This window comes from Chiloscyllium punctatum, chromosome 3 (assembly GCF_047496795.1).
Source record: "Chiloscyllium punctatum isolate Juve2018m chromosome 3, sChiPun1.3, whole genome shotgun sequence".
Classification (NCBI taxonomy): Eukaryota; Metazoa; Chordata; class Chondrichthyes; order Orectolobiformes; family Hemiscylliidae; genus Chiloscyllium; species Chiloscyllium punctatum.
Genome location: NC_092741.1, coordinates 116,209,275 through 116,231,126, shown reverse-complemented (window position 1 = coordinate 116,231,126; position 21,852 = coordinate 116,209,275). Strand labels below are relative to the sequence as shown.

The 21,852-nt window shown below is 39.3% G+C and overlaps 1 protein-coding gene across 1 annotated transcript in view; it reads left to right on the top strand.

The window, feature by feature from the left end:
* The window catches only part of capn9 (calpain 9), a 69,990-nt gene that overhangs the window by 28,332 nt on the left and 19,806 nt on the right, over positions 1-21,852 (top strand). The window contains exons 2-11 of the mRNA XM_072558821.1: positions 412-481; positions 2,244-2,362; positions 4,317-4,450; positions 6,296-6,464; positions 6,965-7,048; positions 9,266-9,351; positions 10,374-10,451; positions 13,910-14,070; positions 20,805-20,974; positions 21,582-21,790. Of these exons, the coding sequence (XP_072414922.1) occupies positions 412-481; positions 2,244-2,362; positions 4,317-4,450; positions 6,296-6,464; positions 6,965-7,048; positions 9,266-9,351; positions 10,374-10,451; positions 13,910-14,070; positions 20,805-20,974; positions 21,582-21,790 (1,280 nt within the window). The remainder of the gene's footprint in view (positions 1-411; positions 482-2,243; positions 2,363-4,316; positions 4,451-6,295; positions 6,465-6,964; positions 7,049-9,265; positions 9,352-10,373; positions 10,452-13,909; positions 14,071-20,804; positions 20,975-21,581; positions 21,791-21,852) is intronic.

The following is a 21,852-nucleotide window of genomic DNA, read 5'->3' as shown; positions in this document are numbered from 1 at the left end:
ATAAGAAATCGAGGAGAAATGTCTTTACTCAGAGTAGTGAGAATGTGGAACTTGCTACCACAAAGATAGATTGAAGTGAATAGCACTGATGCTTGGTAAATAAAGGAGGAAAGAATATAAAGTTTTGCTGATGGATGGGAAGGAGAGAAGTGGCAGCATGAGTGGCCTGAGATGTAAATTCCACATGGTTTCATATAACTAGAGGGGTAATGAAACAAATTTGTTTTTGCCTCATGAGTTTCTCTAGTCTAGAATTTATGGTCTGAAGTGATTATGGAAGCAGATTCAATCATAACTTTCAAAAGGAAATTTGATAAATTTGTGAAATCGGGAAATATGACAGAACTCTGTGGTAAATCAGTAATGGATTGCCCATTTTTAAAATGTTCTAACTTATCAATTTGCTTGCAGGAGATTTCGAGTAACCCAAAGTTTGTTATTGATGGAGCATCAAGGACTGATATCTGCCAAGGAGATCTGGGTAAGGAGTTTTAATGAGTGAGTAACTACAAGGGGGGGCTTACAAAAAATGTTTTTGAAGTAACAAATGTGGATGGTGAGGTTGTCAGCTACAGGCAAGAATTGGCCCCAACTGTCCTCCAGTTGTGAACTGAATATTTGATCCAGCAGTATGGGGAGGTGTTGGGGGTGTTGAGTGGATTACCATCTATTTGGCATTCACATGATTTTTAAATGTTGTAACTGTAACTATCATGTCCTGTGGCAGTTCATTCCATATATGCACCATCTTCTGTGTGAAAATGTTGCCCTGCAGGTCCCTTTTAAATCTTTCCCCTCTCACCTTAAACCTCTGCTCTTTAGGTTTGAACTTGCCTATTCTAGGAAAAAGACCTTTGCCATTCACCTTATCCATGCTCTTCATGACTTTATAAACCTCTAAAAAGTCACCCCTCAACTTCCTACTCTCCACGGGAAAAAGTACTTTTGGAAAGTAGTCACTATTGTAATGAATGGTAAATGCAGCAGCTAATATGTATGCATCAAGGACAGGTATGTTAACAGGGAAAGGTTTACAGGGTTACGGGCCCAACACAGGCAAATGGGACTATTTTGGAAACCTGGTTGGCATGGACGTGTTGGACAGAAGGGTTTGTTTCCATGGTTTATGACTCTATGATCTCTTATTATTTTGTGCCTGTAGCAGCCTATTTCAAAGCTGCTGGTCAAGGTGATCTTTTTGGCAATAACACCATTCCAATCATTGTGACCCCAGCATCTCTGGAGACAAGGTGCATCATTGGCATTTAGTTTTGGTGGAGCACAAACAAAGAGTTAACACTGGAGAGGCCAGAGTCAGTTTCCTTGACTGTATTCAGTTTATGTAGTGACCAATATAGAGAACATACAGCCTATAAAAAACAAACTGGAGATAGTGGAATTGTCAGGCAAGAAATCATCTGATCAATCAAATGTAATGCAGGCAATGATATCTGGAGCAGTTGGGGTAATAGGTCAGCAGCACCCAGAAGACTACACTTTAGTACAATGACATACCTGATAACCCAGGACAATTGAGTAGGACACCAGGGATAACAGCTTTGAATAATATTGTGGGATTTTTTTCTGTCCACCTGAGAGAGCAGACAGGGTTTTCTCAATGTAGTATCTCTGACAGATGCAGCACTTCCTAAGTATTGTGTTGGAGATATGGATCAAACTCCTGGAACTCCCTGTACCTACACCAAATGAACCACAGTGTTTCACGAAGGCAACTCACCATTTTATTTTTTAAGGACAATAGGGCTGAACAATGAATACTGGCCCAGCCAGCAGCTCCCACAAAGAAGAAATAAAAAAAAAACAGCTCGGATTATGCAGCTCAAAACTTTGGAGAGGGGACTTGAATCCATGACATAGAACTGCTGCTAACACATGAAATTGTGGGAACTGAAAACAAAAAATGCTGGAGATGACAGCAGGTCAGGCAGCATCCATGGAAAGAAAGCAAGCTAATGTTTTGAGTCTAGATGACTCTTCAACAGAGTTCTAGACTCAAAACATTAGCTTGCTTTCTCTCCATGGATACTGCCTGACCTGCTGTGATCTCCAGAATTTTGTGTTTTCAGTTCAGATTTCAGAATTTGTTCCTACATTGTGGGAACTGCCTTACTTTTGGAACTAATGCCATTTATCAAACCACCAGGTTCCTTCATAGCCAAGAGTATTTCTGATGCTGACCTATAGTTGAGTTTGTTAATGCCTGATTTGCTTTCTTTTACCAGGGGATTGCTGGTTTCTTGCTGCTGTTGCTTCACTGACTCTTAATCAGAAAATAATGTGCCAAGTTGTTCCTCTGGATCAGTCCTTTGACCGCAATTATGCTGGAATCTTTCACTTTCGGGTATGACCCTTGACATCCTGAAGAACGGAACCACGGTCAATATTGATAAATAGCTCTCCTTCACAAATTATGCAAATAACGATTCAAGTAGGAGACAAATCAGTCAGGGAGGAGTAAGGACAAGGGAATGAGTGGAGGAGAAGGAAGAGAAAATGATGAAACACAGACCAACATAAAGTAAAGTTAAAAATCACACAACACCAGGTTATAGTGCAACAGGTTTAATTGGAAGTGCTAGCTTTTGGAGCGCTGCTCTTTCAGCAGGTGATTGTGGCCTCCAAATCATAACATGAAGCAAAAAATGGAAGAAGTTAGAGGATCCAGGAGAACCAAATTTGAGGAAGACAGTACAAGGGATAGGATGAAGGAAAGCAGAGAGCTGAAAATGAAAGAAAAGTGAAAGGATAAAAAAAACTTGCATTAATTAATGCATTTCAAGGTTGTGTCAAACCACTTTGTGGCTAATGAATTATTTTGAATTATTGCCACCACTGGAATGCAATAAATGTAGTAGTTAATTTGTACATAAATCTGCAAATAGCAATGAGCTATGTACCAAATAATTTACATTCAATTTTAACAAGGGAGAGAGCAAAGTGATACCACAAATTAGTAATGCTATGGTTTCAAGAACTGAAATGGAATAGAAACAAGGGGATTGAAAAAAATAAGTTAGCACAGAGAGAGCATAAAAATGATGAGGGAGGGATAAAGAAGGGAGGAAGGAAGATTGGAAGGTAGGAGGGAGGCATGGAAGTGTGGGGGATGAAGGATAGAAAGGGGGTGAAGAGTTGAAGGAGGGGAAGGAGAGATCAAGGAGGGAAAGGAGGATGAAGGAAGGGGGAAGGGTTAACGAGGTTCAAAGGAGGGTGAGAGATTAAAAAAACACAATTGTTTGCATCCATTATGATGCAAACTCTGATTCCTGAACTTTCTGACATTGGAAATAGTTTCCCTTTATCTCCTCTACCGAAACCCCTGATCATTTTCAACAACTCTTTTAAAGCTTTGTTTACTTGTGTCTGCTCTAAGGAGAATAAAATGAAGAAGTTACTGAAGAAGTCAAAGTCCAAATGCAGCAAGACCTGGACAATATCCAGGCTTCGCTGATAAGTAGTAAGTAACATTCATACCATACTAGTGCCAGACAATGACCATCTCCAACAAGACAGAATCCAACCATCTTCCCTTGATGATCAATAGCATCTCCCCAGCTGAATCTCTGCCACCATCAATATTCTGGGAGTTACCATTGACCGGAAATTCAACTGGCTAGCTATATCAATATTGTAGCTACAAAGGCAGTTCAGCAGCTGGAACCTTTATGGTGAGTAACCTACTGCCTGGCTTCCTAAAGGCTGCCTATCATCTGCAAAGCACAAATCAAAAGTCTGATAAGATATTCTCAAATTGTTTGGACATTTGAGGATTTAATAACATTCAAGAGCCCAATACCATGCAAGAGATTGCAGTCCACTTGATCAGTATGACATCCACCAACCTGAACATTTACTCCCTGCTCACTGATGCATGGCAGCAGCATTATGTATCAAATGCAAGATGCATTATAGCAAAAGAACAAGGCTCATTTGACAGCATCTTCCAAATGTGTAACTTCTACCACTCAGAAAGACATACTAGACAGATGGAAGTACCACTACCTGCAAGTTTCCTTCCAAATCACACATCATCCTGATTTAGAAATATATCACTGTTCCTTCGGTGTCGCAGGGTCAAAATGCTAGAACCCCCTTCCTAACAGCACCCAAAACACATCGACTTCAGGAAGGTGGCTCACTGATGCCCGTAATCTGCAAAAGAATAAAAGAACATCTCCACCTTATTGAAATCCCCTGTATCATGTTGACTTGAGTGAAGCTATTACCTGAATTTTATTTTCTGGGTTTAAAACACAACCTTATAAAGTGAATAACATTTTTCTATTTTCCCCTAGTTTTGGCAATATAACGAGTGGGTGGATGTAATAATTGATGACCGTTTGCCAACCTTTAAAAACCGTCTGGTGTTTTTACACTCTGCCAGTAATGATGAGTTCTGGAGTGCCTTGCTGGAAAAGGCCTATGCTAAGTGAGTGCAAACACTATCATTGTCTATAATCTCTTAATGCAGACTCTAATGTATCTGTATTCTTTTTACCTTTGGCAATCTGCCTCTGAGATTTCAAAGTATTGCAAAGATAATTCTGATTATTTATTCTTGTGATGTGGGCGTTGTTAGTTAGGTCGAAATTTAATGCCCAGCCCCTCATTTTCTGAAGATCTGGTGGTAGACCCTTACGTTGGTGGATAAGAGTCAAACAAAACTAAGCCTTTGCCAACTCTGGCCACATTCCTGGAGGATTCTTGACCAGACATCTCACTTCTAACCCAGTCAAATAGCCTCTTATTCCCCTCCTCAAATATCTCAAAATAAATAAACTAAAATATTAAGGAGCAATTTAGTCCCTCAATGGGTATCTCTATGGCAACAGTATTCTGGACATTAATCTCTAATTCCTGATTGGCAACATTGAACCACATTAATAATGGAACTGGAGTCACATATGGGCAGGTTTCCATCCTCAAGAGATGCAGTTTGTTTTTTTTAAGACAGCTTGACAGCTCCACAGTCCCTTTTATTGATACCAGCTTTTTATGTTTGGATATTTTTAAACTGAGTGAAAATTTTGCAAAATGCTACGGTGAAATACTGAACTCGCATTCTCTGACTTGCCAGTTCAATAACAAAAACAAAGCAACCAGAGATTTCCTCTTGTTTCATTGTGTTTTCCCTTGTAGCTTCTTATCAAGTTACCATTTTCTTTGGAATGATCCAAGTGTTTGCTGTCAGCCAACTGAATGTTCTCTGGAATGAGTAGACTAACTTCCTCAATGGAAACTGTCAGAGACATTGTTCTCAGTGTCAAATATGTCTTAGTGGGTTGCATGTTTCACCTCTGAGTCATCATTTAACATCCCACTCTCGAGCCTCGAGCATACAATTCAAGTTTACTGTGCAGTATTGAAGGGATGTTGCATTGTCTAAGGCAGTGCTTTCTAACTGTGACCCTATTTTATGGCTTGAAAATGGTCACAACCCCTGAGTGAGAACTGTAAGACCAGAGAGTGAGGGGGAGCTGTGCAAATAGGAGGCCGGGCAACACACAATTTAAAAAACCCACCTGTTCATTACTTGGAGCAGGAAATGGATATCAAACATCATTCAGGTGGATCTTGCCCATCATGAAAAGAGAGAGGAATTAAGAGGATCACACAACTGTTAACATGAGGTCCAAGTTCCACAGCAGCGATGGCTACCTTAGATGTCACGGTTGCAGAATCTTGTTTTGTGACCCGCAATTTGGGAAGTTCTGGCCTAAGGTGCTGTTTTTCAGTTGAGACTTTAAACTGAAGCCCTGTCTTCTCCCTCAGAAATGTAAAAGATCCCATGATATTTCCTGATGAAAGAAAAGCAATAGAGCTCTCCCCATTGTATTCGCCAATATCGATCTATCAGTCAATGCCACAAAAATTACTTTTGCTGATCATTAGCATATACCTGTCTGTGGCAGACTGTGCAAATTAGCTGCCATGTTCCCTATATCACAACAATGAATATATTTCAAAAGTATTTCAGTAGCTTTTAGGTACTTTGGGACATCTTGAAGTTGTACAGGGCACTGGAAGCTTTCCTGTATAAGAAAGATAAGAAAGTTGCTAAATTGCAGTGACTGGAATGTAATTTCCATCAGGCAGAAGAGCAAGAGTTCCTTTAGTTCACCAGCGTCTGTTCAACTGATTGGATGAAGGATAGAAGCCCAGACATTAGTATTCCTGAGATCAGCATAAAAGATGAGCAGACTAGATAACGTTTTTAGTAACAGAATGAGCAAAGTGGACATCTTGATGTTAATCTATCGTTATGTCTTAACAGGCTAAATGGCAGCTATGAATCACTGAAAGGGGGAAGCACATTAGAGGCCATGGAAGACTTTACAGGTGGCATGGGAGAGACATTTAATTTGAAAGAGGCATCCCCAAATCTGTATCCCCTCCTTCAAAAGGCACTGAAACGGGGCAGCATGTTGGGATGTTCCATTGACGTAAGTATTCAAAATCATATATAATGATTTCCATTCCAAGGGATTTTATAATGCAGTCCATATAGAACATAGAACATGACATCGCAGTACAGGCCCTTCAGCCCTCGATGTTACACCGACCTGTAAAATCAGTCTGAAGCCTATCTAACCTATACTATAGAATATAAACTTGCACATTTCAAATGGGTCCAGTATTGTGACTGCTAATTACAAAGGTGTTAATCACCTAGTAGGTTTGCTGTGCAGATTTATTTCAGCAGAGATAGGTGTTCAGTCAAACTGTTTGAAAGATGCAATGGTGAATTTTGGAAGATGTTGGAATTTTCTTATGTTTGATAATTTCAGGGAAGGGTAAAAATTGTTTTTGTCCACAAATGAATCTGTAGAAAAGAAAACTACACATAAACAATCAATTGTATTACTGTCAAAGGGCTCACTATGTATGGTGGGACCTATAAACTGTTAAAAATTATAACAGTGTGTACCTTTTCATTTTGAAGATTACAAGTGCAGCTGAAACTGAAGCTCGCACCACCACAGGACTCGTCAAAGGACATGCATATTCTGTTACTGGTTTGGAGGAGGTGAGCTCTCTGCTTTGTACTTCCTGTCTGTTGTCTTGATAGATTCTAATCACTACCTTTCCTTTTGTACTCTGTGTATTCTTTCCTTTTGGAATACATTATTTCCTCCTCAGGCTTGTGGGTTTCAGACATTTCACCTTAGTGATGATTCTTCAAGTGTCAGTTTTGGCTTTGAGTATTAGTGAGCTCATTTCAACCTAGGTGCATGGTTTAACTGAACTCACGTATGTGTCTGACTGGTACCTTTGCACTCATCTATTTCCAGCAAGGGTAGCTATGGAGGGAGGGTAGGTCCCAAACCAAAGGCTGATTTGGTACTGAGGCTAAATATAACATTCATGCCCCTCACCCAGGTAAAATACGAGCTGACTGAACAGAGAGCCCGGGATGAAATTGAACACCTTCCTGGATAGTGTAGCTCAGCTTTCGTGATGAAACATGGAGATTTAAGTGTAAGTTCAGAACACTTTATCTGAGAGGTGAGAAAACATTTCAGCCTGAACACCCCATCTGGCAATGGAGGTTGTATGGAGAATCATTAAACTCTCAGACACATTTTAAAAGAGGAGCTACCAAGACCACCTGACTTGTAAGTCAGTCAGAGAACACCTTCCCAGTTTTCAATTTTTCTCAAAATACCAAGCCCTCAAACTACAAGTTCTTCTAAAAATCTAAACTTTAGATGAATTTCTGGTGGAAATAGAAGATGGTTTTCCAACTTTAATGATCAAAAATGTATCTGCAACTAATCATTGAGACAACCATCTCAAAATGTTAAAAAAAAATTGATTTTGCCCATTACATCACTTCAACACATGTCAGTGAAATAAAGTCTTTGATATTCTGATCTAATCAACTATCTGAACTTATATATATGTAGAAGTTATTTGCCAAGATAGGTATGTAATTACTTGTAGTGAATCAAATGTAATTTTGCAGTTTTGGAGAATACTGGCAGACACCTAAAATGCAGTACTTTTATACGGATCTCCAATGATATTATTTTAGAGCCTAATACTTCATGTTAATTGGCTTTAAAAATATTTCACATTGCAGTTTTCAAACAAATGTGCATTACCTTTCCAAAAGGCCAATTTATACATCATCATCAAACTGAACCAGGCTTTGATTGTTGGGGTTAGAAATAGGATATTTGTGTACCCTTTCCCTCCCAAGTCATTCCTGATTTGATCAAATTAAATGATCTTATAATGTAGACCATTGCATCCAGTGCAGTTGTCAATCACGTCCATGTCAACAATATGACTTTTCCTTGAGCAACTATTCTCTACAAATTGCAACAAGGTAGAGAGTTTACTTATACACTGTGTTGCTCTCAATCTTCCTCCACATGTGCCCCCTGAAACCTTAATATGGCAAGAAATATCTGTTTCTATGATGAATTACTCATAAAACTCTCTGAAAGGTCAGGTTGGAATCCAGTACGCAATAGCTTGGAAACCATGCAAGAAGTATGAAACTAGCAAACTAATCATTTGGGAGTCTAACAGAACCTCACAAGGCAATGAATGAGTATGTATTCCTCCTTCCCTTTTGTACGCCAATTGAAACTCCTTCGTCTGTAAGGCTAGAGGGGAATAGATATTATACTATAATTATTGACATCAATGACTTTAACAGTACTGTCTACTCGGCATCTCTATCTTTCACCTGTGCCAGTCTGCATTGTATATTGAAGTCCAAACAATTGGTTTGCATCCCTCAGCACGACTGCTGTTCACCAACCACGTTTGACCAGACTGAGAGTATTTACATTGTGCAACTCTCAGTTTTTCTCCACATGCACTAATGCTCTCTCACATGGTGGTGGCATTCCTCAAGAAGCTCCACACCCCTGGCTACAATTGTTGGAAAACTTAACTGAAACTACTTTCTGTGGTCACTGAATGACCCGACCTGATCAAAAGCTCCCATGAGCTTGATGGGCCCTGGAGCCATAGTTTCCCATCCCTGATTTATCTAATGATGCAAGAAATAACATTTTGTGCATGGAGTTATAACTGCTTCAACCCCATGTCCCCAGTCTCATACCTAGATTTCCAGGAGCTCAAATAGAATCAAAGAGACTGATGTTTATGAACTTGTTTTTAAGCTGAACTCCCATCCAGTTGTGTTAGATTAATCTTTTTGGGTGCTATTGTGGCAGACCATGAATGTTGATTGTCTGTCTTTTCTCACATGTGTTTTCTTTTGAAGGTGAACTCCAGAGGTCGACGAGTGCAACTCATTCGTGTCAGAAATCCCTGGGGTCAAGTGGAATGGAACGGACCCTGGAGTGACAAGTAGGTGATGGAAAAGCTGGAGAGTAGAACAAGAAAAATCAAATCATCACAGTACAATCCAATACCTGAAAGATTTATTGGGGCTTTAATCCTGAAGAGTTAAGATTATGTAGGGTTCAAAACTCATCAACAGGATATTTGGTTCATCAACTCTTGTGTTACATGTTATATAAATATAATGCTTCATATTCCTAAATTGGGTTGAAAAGCCCAGAAGGAGTATTTGTTTCATACATCTGAGCAAGGTCATAGCTCAGGGAAAATCCATATCTAGCTTGGTAAATTTGGCTATGGGCAAAAAACTGCCTGTGAATGTGAACTAGAGTGCAGTTTTCAGAATCTAAGGGGACAATACCAGAACAGGAGCAGTTGTTGAGGCAGTCCAGACTGGTGGTATTCTTGAGAGGGAATTTGAGGGATAAATCAGTGAAGGTGAAGAATTGTATTCCCTTGTGAGGTTGAATGAGATTTGATGACCCTCTGAATCATTAATGTATAGCAGGGAGTTACTGAGAAATGTGAGATCTGTTCTGATCACATTTGCTATTTGAAGTGTGCTTTGGGGTATTTATGCCCGAAACATCGATTCTCCTGCTCCTCGGATGCTGCCTGGCTTGCTGTGTTTTTCCAGCACCACACTTTTCAACTCTGGTCTCCAGCCTCTGCAGTCCTCACTTTCTCCCGGTTTTTGATGACAGTCTTTTTACCCATGTGTACTGCAAGTTAACTCTGGGAGTTAGAAATAAGTTGTACATGTATTGTAGATTGTATTACTGTTCTAATTTGTATTATAAAGTTTTGGTGTTTGTTCAAATCCGGAGAATCCTGTAGTTTTATTCACTTAGTGAGTTCCCTGGATCTCACCTTTTGTCTACTTCAAACTAAAAAGTTACTGTCCCTAACAAGATCATAACATAAAGTTGGCAATCTGGTCTGTGATTACAATAGCACCCCACAATACAGCCTTAGGATGGTAAGAAATAAGGTTAGATTATAGCTAACTTCCCTTTTCTGTTTTACAGCTCTCCTGAATGGAAGACAGTGGATGCAAGTGACTATCGGAGGCTGAACAATATTGCCAAAGATGATGGCGAGTTTTGGTAATGTACTGCTAATGTATAAGAAGCAGTTCAACTTTCTTTTATCATTTTGAATATTGGAAATTGTTTGATGTGTTTCAGTCACATCTGGTGGCATGTTTTGTCAATACTATTATTGGAAAATTCATTGACACATATCCATTCCAAATAGACCTCATAATTTCAAGTCATTTGATTTCCCCTCAACTTCTTTAGTTTCAAGAAAATAATTCTAACTTGTCCAGTCTTGCTTCATAACTACAATTTTTCAGTAACATCCTTTACTGGATGTACCCAGTGCAATCACATCTTTAGCACACTTGCCTTTTTTGCTCAGACGTTTGAGTAGAAGAATTGGGACATAATGCTGTACAGGACATTGGTGAGGCCTCTTCTGGACTACTGTGTCCAGTTCAGGTCGCCCTATTGTCAGAAAGATATTATTAAGCTGGAGAGGGTTCAGAAAAGATTTACCTGGAATTTACCAGGAATGGAGAATTTGAGTCCTAAGGAGAGGATAGATGGGCTGGGACTTTTCCACAGGAGTGTAGAAGCTTGAGAGGTGGCCTTATAGAGGTTTATTAAATTATGAGGGGTATAGTAGATAAGGTGAATGGCAGGTGTCTTTTTCCTAGGGTCGGGGCTTTCAAGACTAGCAGGCATATTCTTAAGGTGAGAGGAAAAATATTTTAAAAAGACATGAGGGGCAACTTCGTTACACAGGCAGACGTTTGTGTACGGAATGAACTTCCAGATGAAGTGGTGAATGCGAGTACAGTTACAACAATTAAAAGACATTTAGGTAAGTACATGAATAAAAAATGTTAGGAGGGATATGGCCCAAGTGCAGGCAGGTGGGACTAGTTTAGTTTGGGATTATGGTCAGCATGGACTGGAGTCTGCAATGGCGAGGAGTCTGTGTCTATGTAGTATGTCTCTATAACTATGACCATAACTGCATGGAGTTCTGTAGCTCTAGGACTAAACATGAAAATCATTGGACTTTTGAGATGGATCTAGTGGCAAAGAACAGAAATATGTTAGAGGTGTGTGCTCTAGGTGCCTACTCACCCATATCCTGTACTTTGCCCCCATCATACATTTCCTAGTCTGTGCCAGAAGATGATGATGCATCTATATTTGGGTGCAGGCAATTGTGGATGAATGTCTTCTAAAGTATTTGTTGTGATTTATGTATTTAAAATGTTGAGTATAGAAAGCCAAGCCTATGTCCTGAATAAAAATGGAAGCTGTAAATCAGAAACAAAAAACAGAAGTTTGATGTTGGGAAAAACTCAGCAAGTCTTGCAGCATCTGTGAAGACAAATCAGAGTTAATGTTTCGGGACCAGTGAATTCTGAGGAAGGGTCACTGGACCAGAAAAATATGAGGTTATCCTACTATTTTAGTAGGAAAAAACATAAATATGGAGAATTTCTAAACACTTAGAGTTTGGAAATGTTGAATTTCAAAGGGACTTGGATGTCCTTGTTCATGGTTCATTTGGAGTTATCATTCAGGTACATCAAGCAATTAAGAAGGCAAATGGTATGTTGGACTTTATTAAAGAGAATTTGAATATATTTGTGAATAAGTAAATGGGTAAATATTTGAGTATATTAGTAAAGACATCTTACTTTAATCATATGGTCAGACCACACTTTTGCAATTTTGGTCTCCTTACCTATAGAAATATATATTATTAATAGAGTTAGTACTAGGGTTTACTAATCTAATTCCTGGGATGGAGGGATTGTTCTATGAGCAAAGATTAAGTAAACTGATATTTAATTCTTTGTAACTTAGAAGAATGAAAAGTGACCTCATTCAAACATATAAACATTCTTATAGGGATTGATAAAGTCAATGAAGGAAGGGTAATTCCCTTGTCTGGAGGGTGGGGTGGGGTGGGGTGGGAAATGTCTGGAACCAGGGAATGCACTTTCAGAATAAAGGGCAAGTCAGTTAGGTCTGAGGTCAGAGGGGATTTCTGGCAGAAGCTGGTGAATCTTTTGAATTCTACGTTCCAGAGGGCTATGAAGGTTCAATTGTTGAGTATGTTCATGGCAGAAATCGATAAAATTTCTTGATGTTGAAACCGTCAAAAGACACAAAGATAATGTAGGGAAATAGTATTGAAGAAGAAGATCAGTCATGAGCTCATTGAATGGTGGATCAGGCTTGAAGGGCTGTAGTGTCCACTCTTATTCATATTTTTTTCAAGGAAACTTATGTTGAATTCATACAAGACATCCATGTAATTCTATTGAACTTCTGGTCACCTCATTATGGGAGCCATGGAAAGGGGGATTTCAGAAAGCAGAACTTCATTAGGCCAATAACAGGAAAATGAATGGAACAAAGAAGGTTAAGGGAAGATCAGTACAGATTTTCATAATTCTGAAATTTTCCAAAGATAAATAGTGATGTGATGCCCTCATTGATTGGTGCATTGGCAACAAGAGAACACAAGTTGAGGACGAATGATGAAATAAATATTTTCACCAAAGCAGACCAATAGAACAACAACAGCCTATGTTTACATAGCACATTTAACTGAGTAAACCTCCCAGAGTACTTCATAGGGGCGTCATCATTTGACACTGGGCCACAAGAGGAGATATTAGAACACATGATCAAAATTGTGCTCAAGGAGACAAGTGGGTAATGAGGCAGAGAAGTCTAGACTGAAAATTTCAGAGCTTAGGGCTGAGACAGCTGAAGGCACAGCTGCTGGTGGAGTGTTGGAGATCATGGATGCACAACAAGATGAGAATTGGCAGAGTGAAAAGTTAAGAACAACCTACAACTGTTGAGTCAGAGTCTAATATTAGGGAATTTGATATGGCCTTTGAAAAGAAAGACTGGAAAAGGGAATTCACGATGGAGTAGGCCTTTGGAAAATGAGAAGGCTTGCTGAATATTCCCAGGAATGGTTCCAAAACACTAGCTAAACCACACTGTCCCTTTTACCCTGACCGCCCCCAAGTTCCACATCCTTTGAGCTAAGTTCTTAGAGTGAAATATTGGATTAGAGTAGAAAGCCCCAGACAGAGGCAAATAGGCTAAATAAGCTTCTGTTGTGTTATGATTTCCACAGAGCTTGTTTTTCAGACCTATTTATTTGTGTTAGAAAAATTATTGCATCAATCTCAAAGTCTCCTATATCTTAATGAGTATTTTCACATTATCCAGATAATCTTGTAATTTCTATTGCAAGAATTACACCAATGTTAATAGCTTACAGTTGCTTTAATATACCCATTTTCTAGAGCAGCAATGATTTCCCAGCCCTTTGAAGGAGATGTCTAATTAATTCCACTCCTTCCATTCTTTCCCCAAAGCCTTAAATTTTATTTTTAATATTTATCAATTCTTTTTGAATATTTCTACTGAATCTGCTTCCAATGCTCTTCCAGGCAATGCATTCCAAGCAATATTGAATCACTTATACATGTATTTTCTCCCTTTTTTTATAGGATGTCATTTGATGATTTTAAGAGGCATTATGATAAAGTAGAAGTCTGTAATCTTACCCCAGACTCCCTGGATGAGGATTCTTTTCATAAATGGGAAGTGACCGTTTTTGAAGGGACTTGGATCAAAGGCTGTACAGCTGGAGGCTGCAGAAATTTCCAAGGTACTTGAAGCTTACAAAAAGCTGCAGTAGGTGAAGATGACTTTACATCAACACTCGACCCACCCCTCTTCAACGCACCCTATCAGCTTATCTTCCTCTTTCCTTTTCCCTCTTCTGTTTATCTTGCTTCCCCTTAAATATATCCATGCTATGTGCCTCAGTGCTCCCTGTGATATTGTTTTTCACATTCAGTACAATAAAAGTTCCTCACCTTCATTTGAAAAAGTTTGGCAATTTTTGCATTTCTATGTGATTTAAATGAATGTATGGTTGAAGGATAAACAAACATTTCATTTGTATAATTGTACCTCAGCTTTACTTCAGGGAAGTGGTGTCGTGGTAATGCCACTTGATTGGTAATTCCAAAATGCCGGGCTAATGTTCTGGGGAATCAATACAATCTGGAATTTAAATCTAGTTACATTGTCATGAAACCTATCTGGTTCACTAATGCTCTTTCAGGAAGGAAATCAGCCATTCCTATCTCATTTGGTCGACGTGTGACTTAGACCTGCAGCAGAGTGACTGTTCTTAACTGCCCTTAGAAATGGTGAGAGAGATAATCTGTTTAATGGCAAATAGGGATAGATAACAAATGCAGGCTTGGTTTGTGATAACAACAGCACATGCAAGAATTATAAAAAAAACTATATCCTTTTGACCACAGATCTGTGAAAGGTGAAGATAGTAGTAAATCTGGCAATATTGTTCCTTTATTGTTCAAAACATTCAAAGTAAGATCATATGTAGAAACTGACATGCACTCCTACATCCAGAAATGCATATGTAAAAGGAATCGTGAGTGATTATCTATCGAGTGGACAGCGGAGAAGGTTACCTCAGAGTACAATGGGATCTTGATCAGATGGGCCAATGAGCTGAGGACTGGCAGACAGAGTTTAATTTAAATAAATGTGAGGTGCTGCATTTTGAAAAGGCAAATCAGAGCAGGACTTAATGGAAAGGTCCTGGGGAGTTGCTGAACAAAGAGACCTTGGTGTGCACGTTCATAGATCCTTGAAAGTGAAATCATAGGTCGATAGGATAGTGAAGATAATGTTTGGTATACTTTCCTTTGTTGGTCAGAGCGTTGAGTATAGGATGTGGGAGGTCATATTGCGGCTGTACAGTAGATTGGTTAAGCCACTTTTGGAATATTGTGTGCAATTCTGGTCTTTCTCCTATAGAAAGGATGCTGTGAAACTGGAAAGGGGTCAGAAAAGATTTACAAGGATCTTGCCAGGATTGGAGGTTTGAGCTATAGGGAGAGGCAGAATAGGCTGGAGCTGTTTTCCCTGGAGCGTTAGAGGCTGAAGGATTACCTTAGAGGTTTATAAAATCATGAGGAGCATGGATAGGGTAAATAGACAAGGTCTTCTCCCTGGGGCAGAGTAGTCCAGAATTAGAGGGCATAGATTTAGGGTGAGAGAAAATAAATTTAAAAGGGACCTAAGGGTCACCTTTTTCACGTAGAGGTTGGTGCGTGTATGGAATGAGCTTCCAGAGGAGGTGGTGGAGTCTGGTACAATTACAACATTTAAAAGGCATTTGGATGGATATATGAATAGGAAGGGTTTAGAGGGATATAGGCCAAGTGATGGCAAATCAGACTAGGTTAGGTTAGGATATCTGGTCAGCATGGACAAATTGGTCCGAAGGCTCTGATTCCATGTGATACATCTCTATGACTCTAATGCCATTTCCGGTGCATCAACGCAAAGGGAGCTGAAGATTCTAACTCAGTGTGTTATGTTCCCCTTTGATTAATTTGATTATTTTTCACAAACAAGCAAAACAAGGACAGTTCTGTTCTGAAGAAAGGGTCACGGAACTCGATAGATGCTGCTGGACCTGTTTTTTTCCACAATTTCTATGTTTGTTAAAACTAGGACACCATCTATTTCTTACTGACTTTTAACTTTCTTCCATAACTTATAATTCTGAAGTATCAAACAGATTACTGGATGCATACATGTCTGTGCCAACATCCTGTTTTATTATTCTCCTATGTTTTCTCAGTGTCTTTGTCCATAAGATTGTAACAAATAGGAACAGGAGTATGTTGTTTGGCCTTTTGAGCCTCTACGATTCAATAGGACCATGGATGATCCCATTTTCATCATGTCTACTTTCCTGCACTTTCCCCCAAACCCTTGATTCCCTTACTGATTGAAAAACTATCCATCTCAATTTTAAATGTGTACAAGGACGTTGCCCTCACAGTCTCCATGGCATGGAGTTCCAAAGATCCTCAACTCACTGAAGAAATTCCTCTTCATCTTAGACTTAAATTATGAGACTATGGAATCTGGTCCTAAACTCCCATGACGGGAAACATCCTCTCAGCTTTTACCCTGTTAGGCCCCGTTAAGAATCCTGTACGTTCCAATGAGATCTCCTCTTATTCTTCTAAACTCCAGTAAATAGAGGCCCAATCTTTGCTCATAAGACAGTTCCTCCAAATGAGGGATTATCCGAATGAATCTTCTCTGAATTGCCTCCAATGAAATGATGTATTTCCTTAAACAAGGCAATCAGAACTGCTTAAGTACTCCAAATGTTTTCTTACCAGCACTTTTAGCAGTTATAGTAAGACCTGTGTGCTAGCTTTCTTTATTTTATGTACAAGTTCCTTTGTGTTGTAGCTTTCTGAGTTTTTCTCCATTTAAATAATATTCTGTTCCTTTGTTCTCCCTTCCAAAATGAACAATTTCACATTTTCCCACATTATATTCCAATTTCCAACTTTTTGTCCACTTCCTTAACCTATCAATACCTTTTTCTAAACTGTTTGTCTCCTTTTCACAACCTGCCTTTTCACCTATTTTTGTGTTGTCTGCAAATTTAGCTACATTTTGTTCACTTCCTTCTTGCAAGTCATTAATATACATTGTAAACAGTTGTGGTCCCAGCATTGATCCCTGGAACTCCACTAGCCACAGGTTGTCAACCTGAATAAAAGCCCCTTTTCCCCATTCACTGTTTCCTCCTTTATTAGCCAATTCTCAACCTGTGCTAATATACTATCTCCAACATTGTGGACTGCTATCTTATGACAACTTTTGTGTGATACATTGTCGAATGCCTTCTGAAAGTCCAAATAAAACACATTAACTGGTTTCCCCTCTATCCACTCTGGTTGAAGCTTGCTCGAAAAACTAATGAATTTCAAGAAGCCATGCTGACTCTATTTGATTAGGTTATGATTTTCCAAATGTTCTGCTATTACTTTCGTAATGATTCACTCCAATACTTTTCCAACAATTGATGTTAGGCTCATCGGTCTACAATTAATTGCTTTATGCCTCCCTTCCTTTTTGAATAGGATGTCACGTTGATAGTTTTCTAATCCTCTGGTACATCTACAGAATCCAGTAATTTTTGGAAAATTACAACTAATGCATCCACTATCTCTGTAGCTACTTTTACATCCTGGGGCCTTGGGACTTATCTGCTTTCAGCTTCATTAGTTTATCTAATGATCACTATTTCTCTGGTGATCGTGATGGTACTTAATTCCTCCCCCTTATTCTTTAGAATTTATGGGATGTTTGAAGTATCTTCCATTGTAAAGACTGATGCAAAATATCAGTTTAACTGCTCCAACATTTCCTTGTTCCCAAGATCTGTCTCCCCAGATTCATTTTGAAAGGGGCCCATGTTCAATTTGACATCTCTCTTCCTTTTCATATATGTAAAGATGTTGTTATTGTCACCTTTTATATTCTTTGCTAGTTTGTCCTTGTAGTTTACTTTCTCTATCTTTATTATCTTTTTAGTCCTCCTTTGCGGGATTCTGAATGTATCCCAGTCTTTGGAACTATCACGGAATTTGCCTCCTTATATGCTTTTTCTTTCAACTTAATAACTGTTTAACTTCCTTTGTTAGCCATGGTTAGTTTAACCCTCTTATAGGATCTTTCCTCCTTAATATATTTTGCTGAGTCTTGAATTACTTTCTTAAATGTCTGTCACTGCTTGTTTACGGTCATTCCTGCTATCTACCCAGTGCACTTTAGCTAACACTATCCTCATCCCATTGTAATTCCCCTTGTTTAAGTTAAACCACAGTTGTTCCTGACCCAAGTTTCTCACTCTAGAACTGAATATTAAATTCTGTCATGTTATAATCACTATTTTCTGAATTCCTGATGAAGGATTTTTGGCCGAAATGTTGATTTTCCTGCTCCTTGGATGCTGCCTGACTTGCTGTGCTTTTCCAGCACCACACTCTCGACTCTAATCTCCAGCATCTGCAGTCCTCACTTTTGCCTAATTGATTTTAACCTCACTGTGAATTCTCTTCCAAGGATTCCTACCTTGAAGAAGTTCTCCTCCTCTCCCTACATTTGTTTATTATAGCCTTACCATAGAGTGGCTAATGTTTGTTTTTGGGGGGCGCGAGCGAGGAATGGGGTCTCTACACCATTGTCTTCTTTCTTGTGCTGTTTTTGTTTCCTTCTGCCCAAAAGGACTCTACATTATCTGAGCCTAGATCACATCTCATAACTGTCCTTGTTTCATCTCTTATTAATAATACTACCCTACCACCTTTTCTGTCTCTCTGAAAGGTCAAATTTCCCTGAATGTTAAGTTCCCAATTTTGATCACTTTGTAACAATGTTTTCATAATGGCTTTGAGATCATATTCATTTACCTGTCAGTTCACCTATCGGGCATACAGTGGCTCAGTGGTTAGCGCTGCTGCCTCACAGCACCAGGGTCCCAGGTTCAATTCCAGCCTCAGGTGACTATCCGTGTGGAGTTTGCACATTCTCTCCGTGTCTGCATGGGTTTCCTCCCACAGTCCAAAGATGTGCAGGTTAGGTGGATTGGCCATGCTAAATTGCCCATAGTGCTAGGTGCATTAGTCAGAGGGAAATGGGAAATGGGTCAGGGTGGCTTACTCTTCAGGGGGTCGGTGTGGACTGTTTGGGTCGAAGGGCCTGTTTCCGCACTGTAGGGAATCTAATCTAATCTTATTCGAAATGATTCGTGCTTTAAGTAACAAAGCTTTTCAATCTGCTCTAGTATCAAACTTCCCTACACTTTTATGATTCCTTGGTACAATATAATATTCATACATTCTGTCCCTGCCTTTAATTTTCTGGTAACAATCAGCTCTGTCACTAACTTGCAATCCTATCTTCTCCTTTATCTTTGATCTTTGAATTTTCCACACATCTGAACCTAGCCTCCATTATCTAGTTTAAAGTGTTTCACTGGTAATCTGGAGGGGTAATGATACTTCACATAGGTTATCTTTTCGCGGTGTCCCCTGATTGATGCAGAACAGTGCTTTCTCACGCTCTCTCTCTTTCCTTCTCTCTGTCTAGCCAGGAGCAATGCCTATGGTTTCTTCTATACCATGGCTACTTGCCTGACACTCCGAGATACATATGCCTAACTGTCTTTGCAATGCACATATTAATTATTTACTTTTAAGACCTCAGATTGCTTCCTGTAGGAAAACCCCTCTCAAATGCACGTGTACATTTGCAAAGTGCCTCTTGACATTTTTGTTTCTGTAAATTAAACAGACAGGCTTGTCTTTCATACAATCAAACTAAAAATCATTCTCCCACTCTTCATGGATACTGTGTCTTCTGTCTTTCCTTGGATGAACCTGCCTCTACATTCATGATTTTAACAAGGGTAGATTAATTTGGATAGCTATGAGACAAGCTTACAGTGTTATAGCAATGGTACACTTATGACAGAGCTGGCAAACTAGTTGAGCCTTTCTCAGGTCAATTAATGCCTTTCTTGGTTTTCTGCCCTCATCGCTTTGCAATCCGGGGCCCTCAGGCACTTGCCTCTTGGCGCATCCTGTCTGCCAGTTGCTTCAGCACCTGCCATGGCTCCTCGGCTGCTTTCCAGGCCACATTCCTGATGAAGGCCTTTTGCCTGAAATGTCGATTTTTCTGCTCCTCGGATGCTGCCTGACCTGCTGTGCTTTTCCAGCACCACTCTAATCTTGACTCTGATCTCCAGCATCTGCAGTCGTCACTTTTGCCTTCCAGGCCACATGGACCCATTCTGCACCCTGGGTTCTCTAGGCAATCTTCCTCAGATTTCTGTTTCTGGCAGTGATTCTGCCCATACAACATCTTCTTCCCGCCCAGGCTCCTCTTTTTGCTTCCACTGCTGTTGGTGGTGATGGCCATTTTCTAGGTGATAGTGATCAAAGATTTGGAAGGTACTGCTTAAAGAGCATTTACATGTTTCTGTAGTGTCTCTTGTGGATGATATATGTTGCTGCCCTGTGCTGCCAACTTTAGGGTTTAGGATTGGGGTTGGGGTTGGCAGCAATCAGTTCTGGAATTTTAGTTTGCTAGTTCGTGGCAGGAGATTAACTCTGTAACTTGAATTCTGTCATCTGTTGGTTATTTTCAAATCTTAATGTGTACTACACATTGGCAGACAGCGAGTTATCAGTTGACATGTTGGTAATTCCTGCCTTAAACACTACCTAATCTAAAATTTAAACAAACCTACTATAAAGAAACATAACTGACTGTGCAGTGCCTTGAAATATTCTGAGGTTGTGAAAAACACTATGTAAATACAAAGTTTTTCTTCTTTCATAATCAAGAGGAGGCACTAAAACTAAATGATACTGTTCTTGTATTAGTTAAAATATGCAATAATTCGGAAAGTTAATTGATTATCAGGAAAAAAATTGGAACTGTCAGTGTTTCAAACTTTAATATACTATGACTGTTTGTGTGCAGACACTTTCTGGGTCAATCCACAATATAAAGTAAAGCTACTAGAAGCTGATGAAGAGCAAGATGATGGAAAAGATGAATGCACAATGATGGTTGCTCTCATGCAAAAAAATAGACGCAAGCTACGGAAAGAAGGAGCTGATTTGCTGACCATTGGATTCGCCATTTATGAGGTGCATTTCATATTTTAATTCTGATTTGTAAACACAAAGTCACAGAAATCAAAAAATTTAAAGAAGAAGCTTAACTATTTTTCTGTTAGTCCACAAGATAACCCATTAGAGGGTTATCGTGAAAAGGTGAATATAGCAGAATTTGTTGGTGAGAGTCTCCAGATTCAGAATTGAATGCACAGTGTTCTGATACTGAGCCAAGGGTGCTACCTGAACATTGGCTGTCTCCTATACAGCACTCAATCAAAATACTTGGGGAATCAGAAAATGGGCTTCAGTGGGGAAATTGTGTGCTAGACTGCTGTGCTTCATTTGGAGAATTAGGGAATTAGTAGGATGAACTTCAAGGTGGTGGATAGGGCAATGAAGTGATGGATTTCAATCAGACATTTGAGGTACTATAAAGTTGTTCTGCAATGGCATGATTACAGTATTACAAGAGGGGTTCAATGGAACATTTGAGGTAATAGAGGATTGAGCTTTAATGTAGTTTTAGGAGGATGAGCCTCAAAGAATTATATGTTATTTTCTCTGTGATATTTGTCATGGCTCTGCAGTGAGTACTGTGCTGCTATGATGAGGCTGAAGGATGAAATTTGTTTTCCAGGCTGAAGGTGGCATTGACCATCTGCCGAAAGAGTTCTTCCGATTTCATGCTTCAAAAGCAAAGAGTAAGACGTACATTAACATACGGGAGAACTCTGAAAGGTTTAAACTTCCACCAGGAGACTATGTTATTGTACCTACCACTTTTCAACCAGAAGAAGAGGCCAATTTTCTCATTCGACTTTTTACAGAGAAGAAAACAAAGACCCTGTAAGATGAAAAACAAGTTGCTGTTGATTTGAATCATACAGGAGAAAGTCATTTGGTCAAAT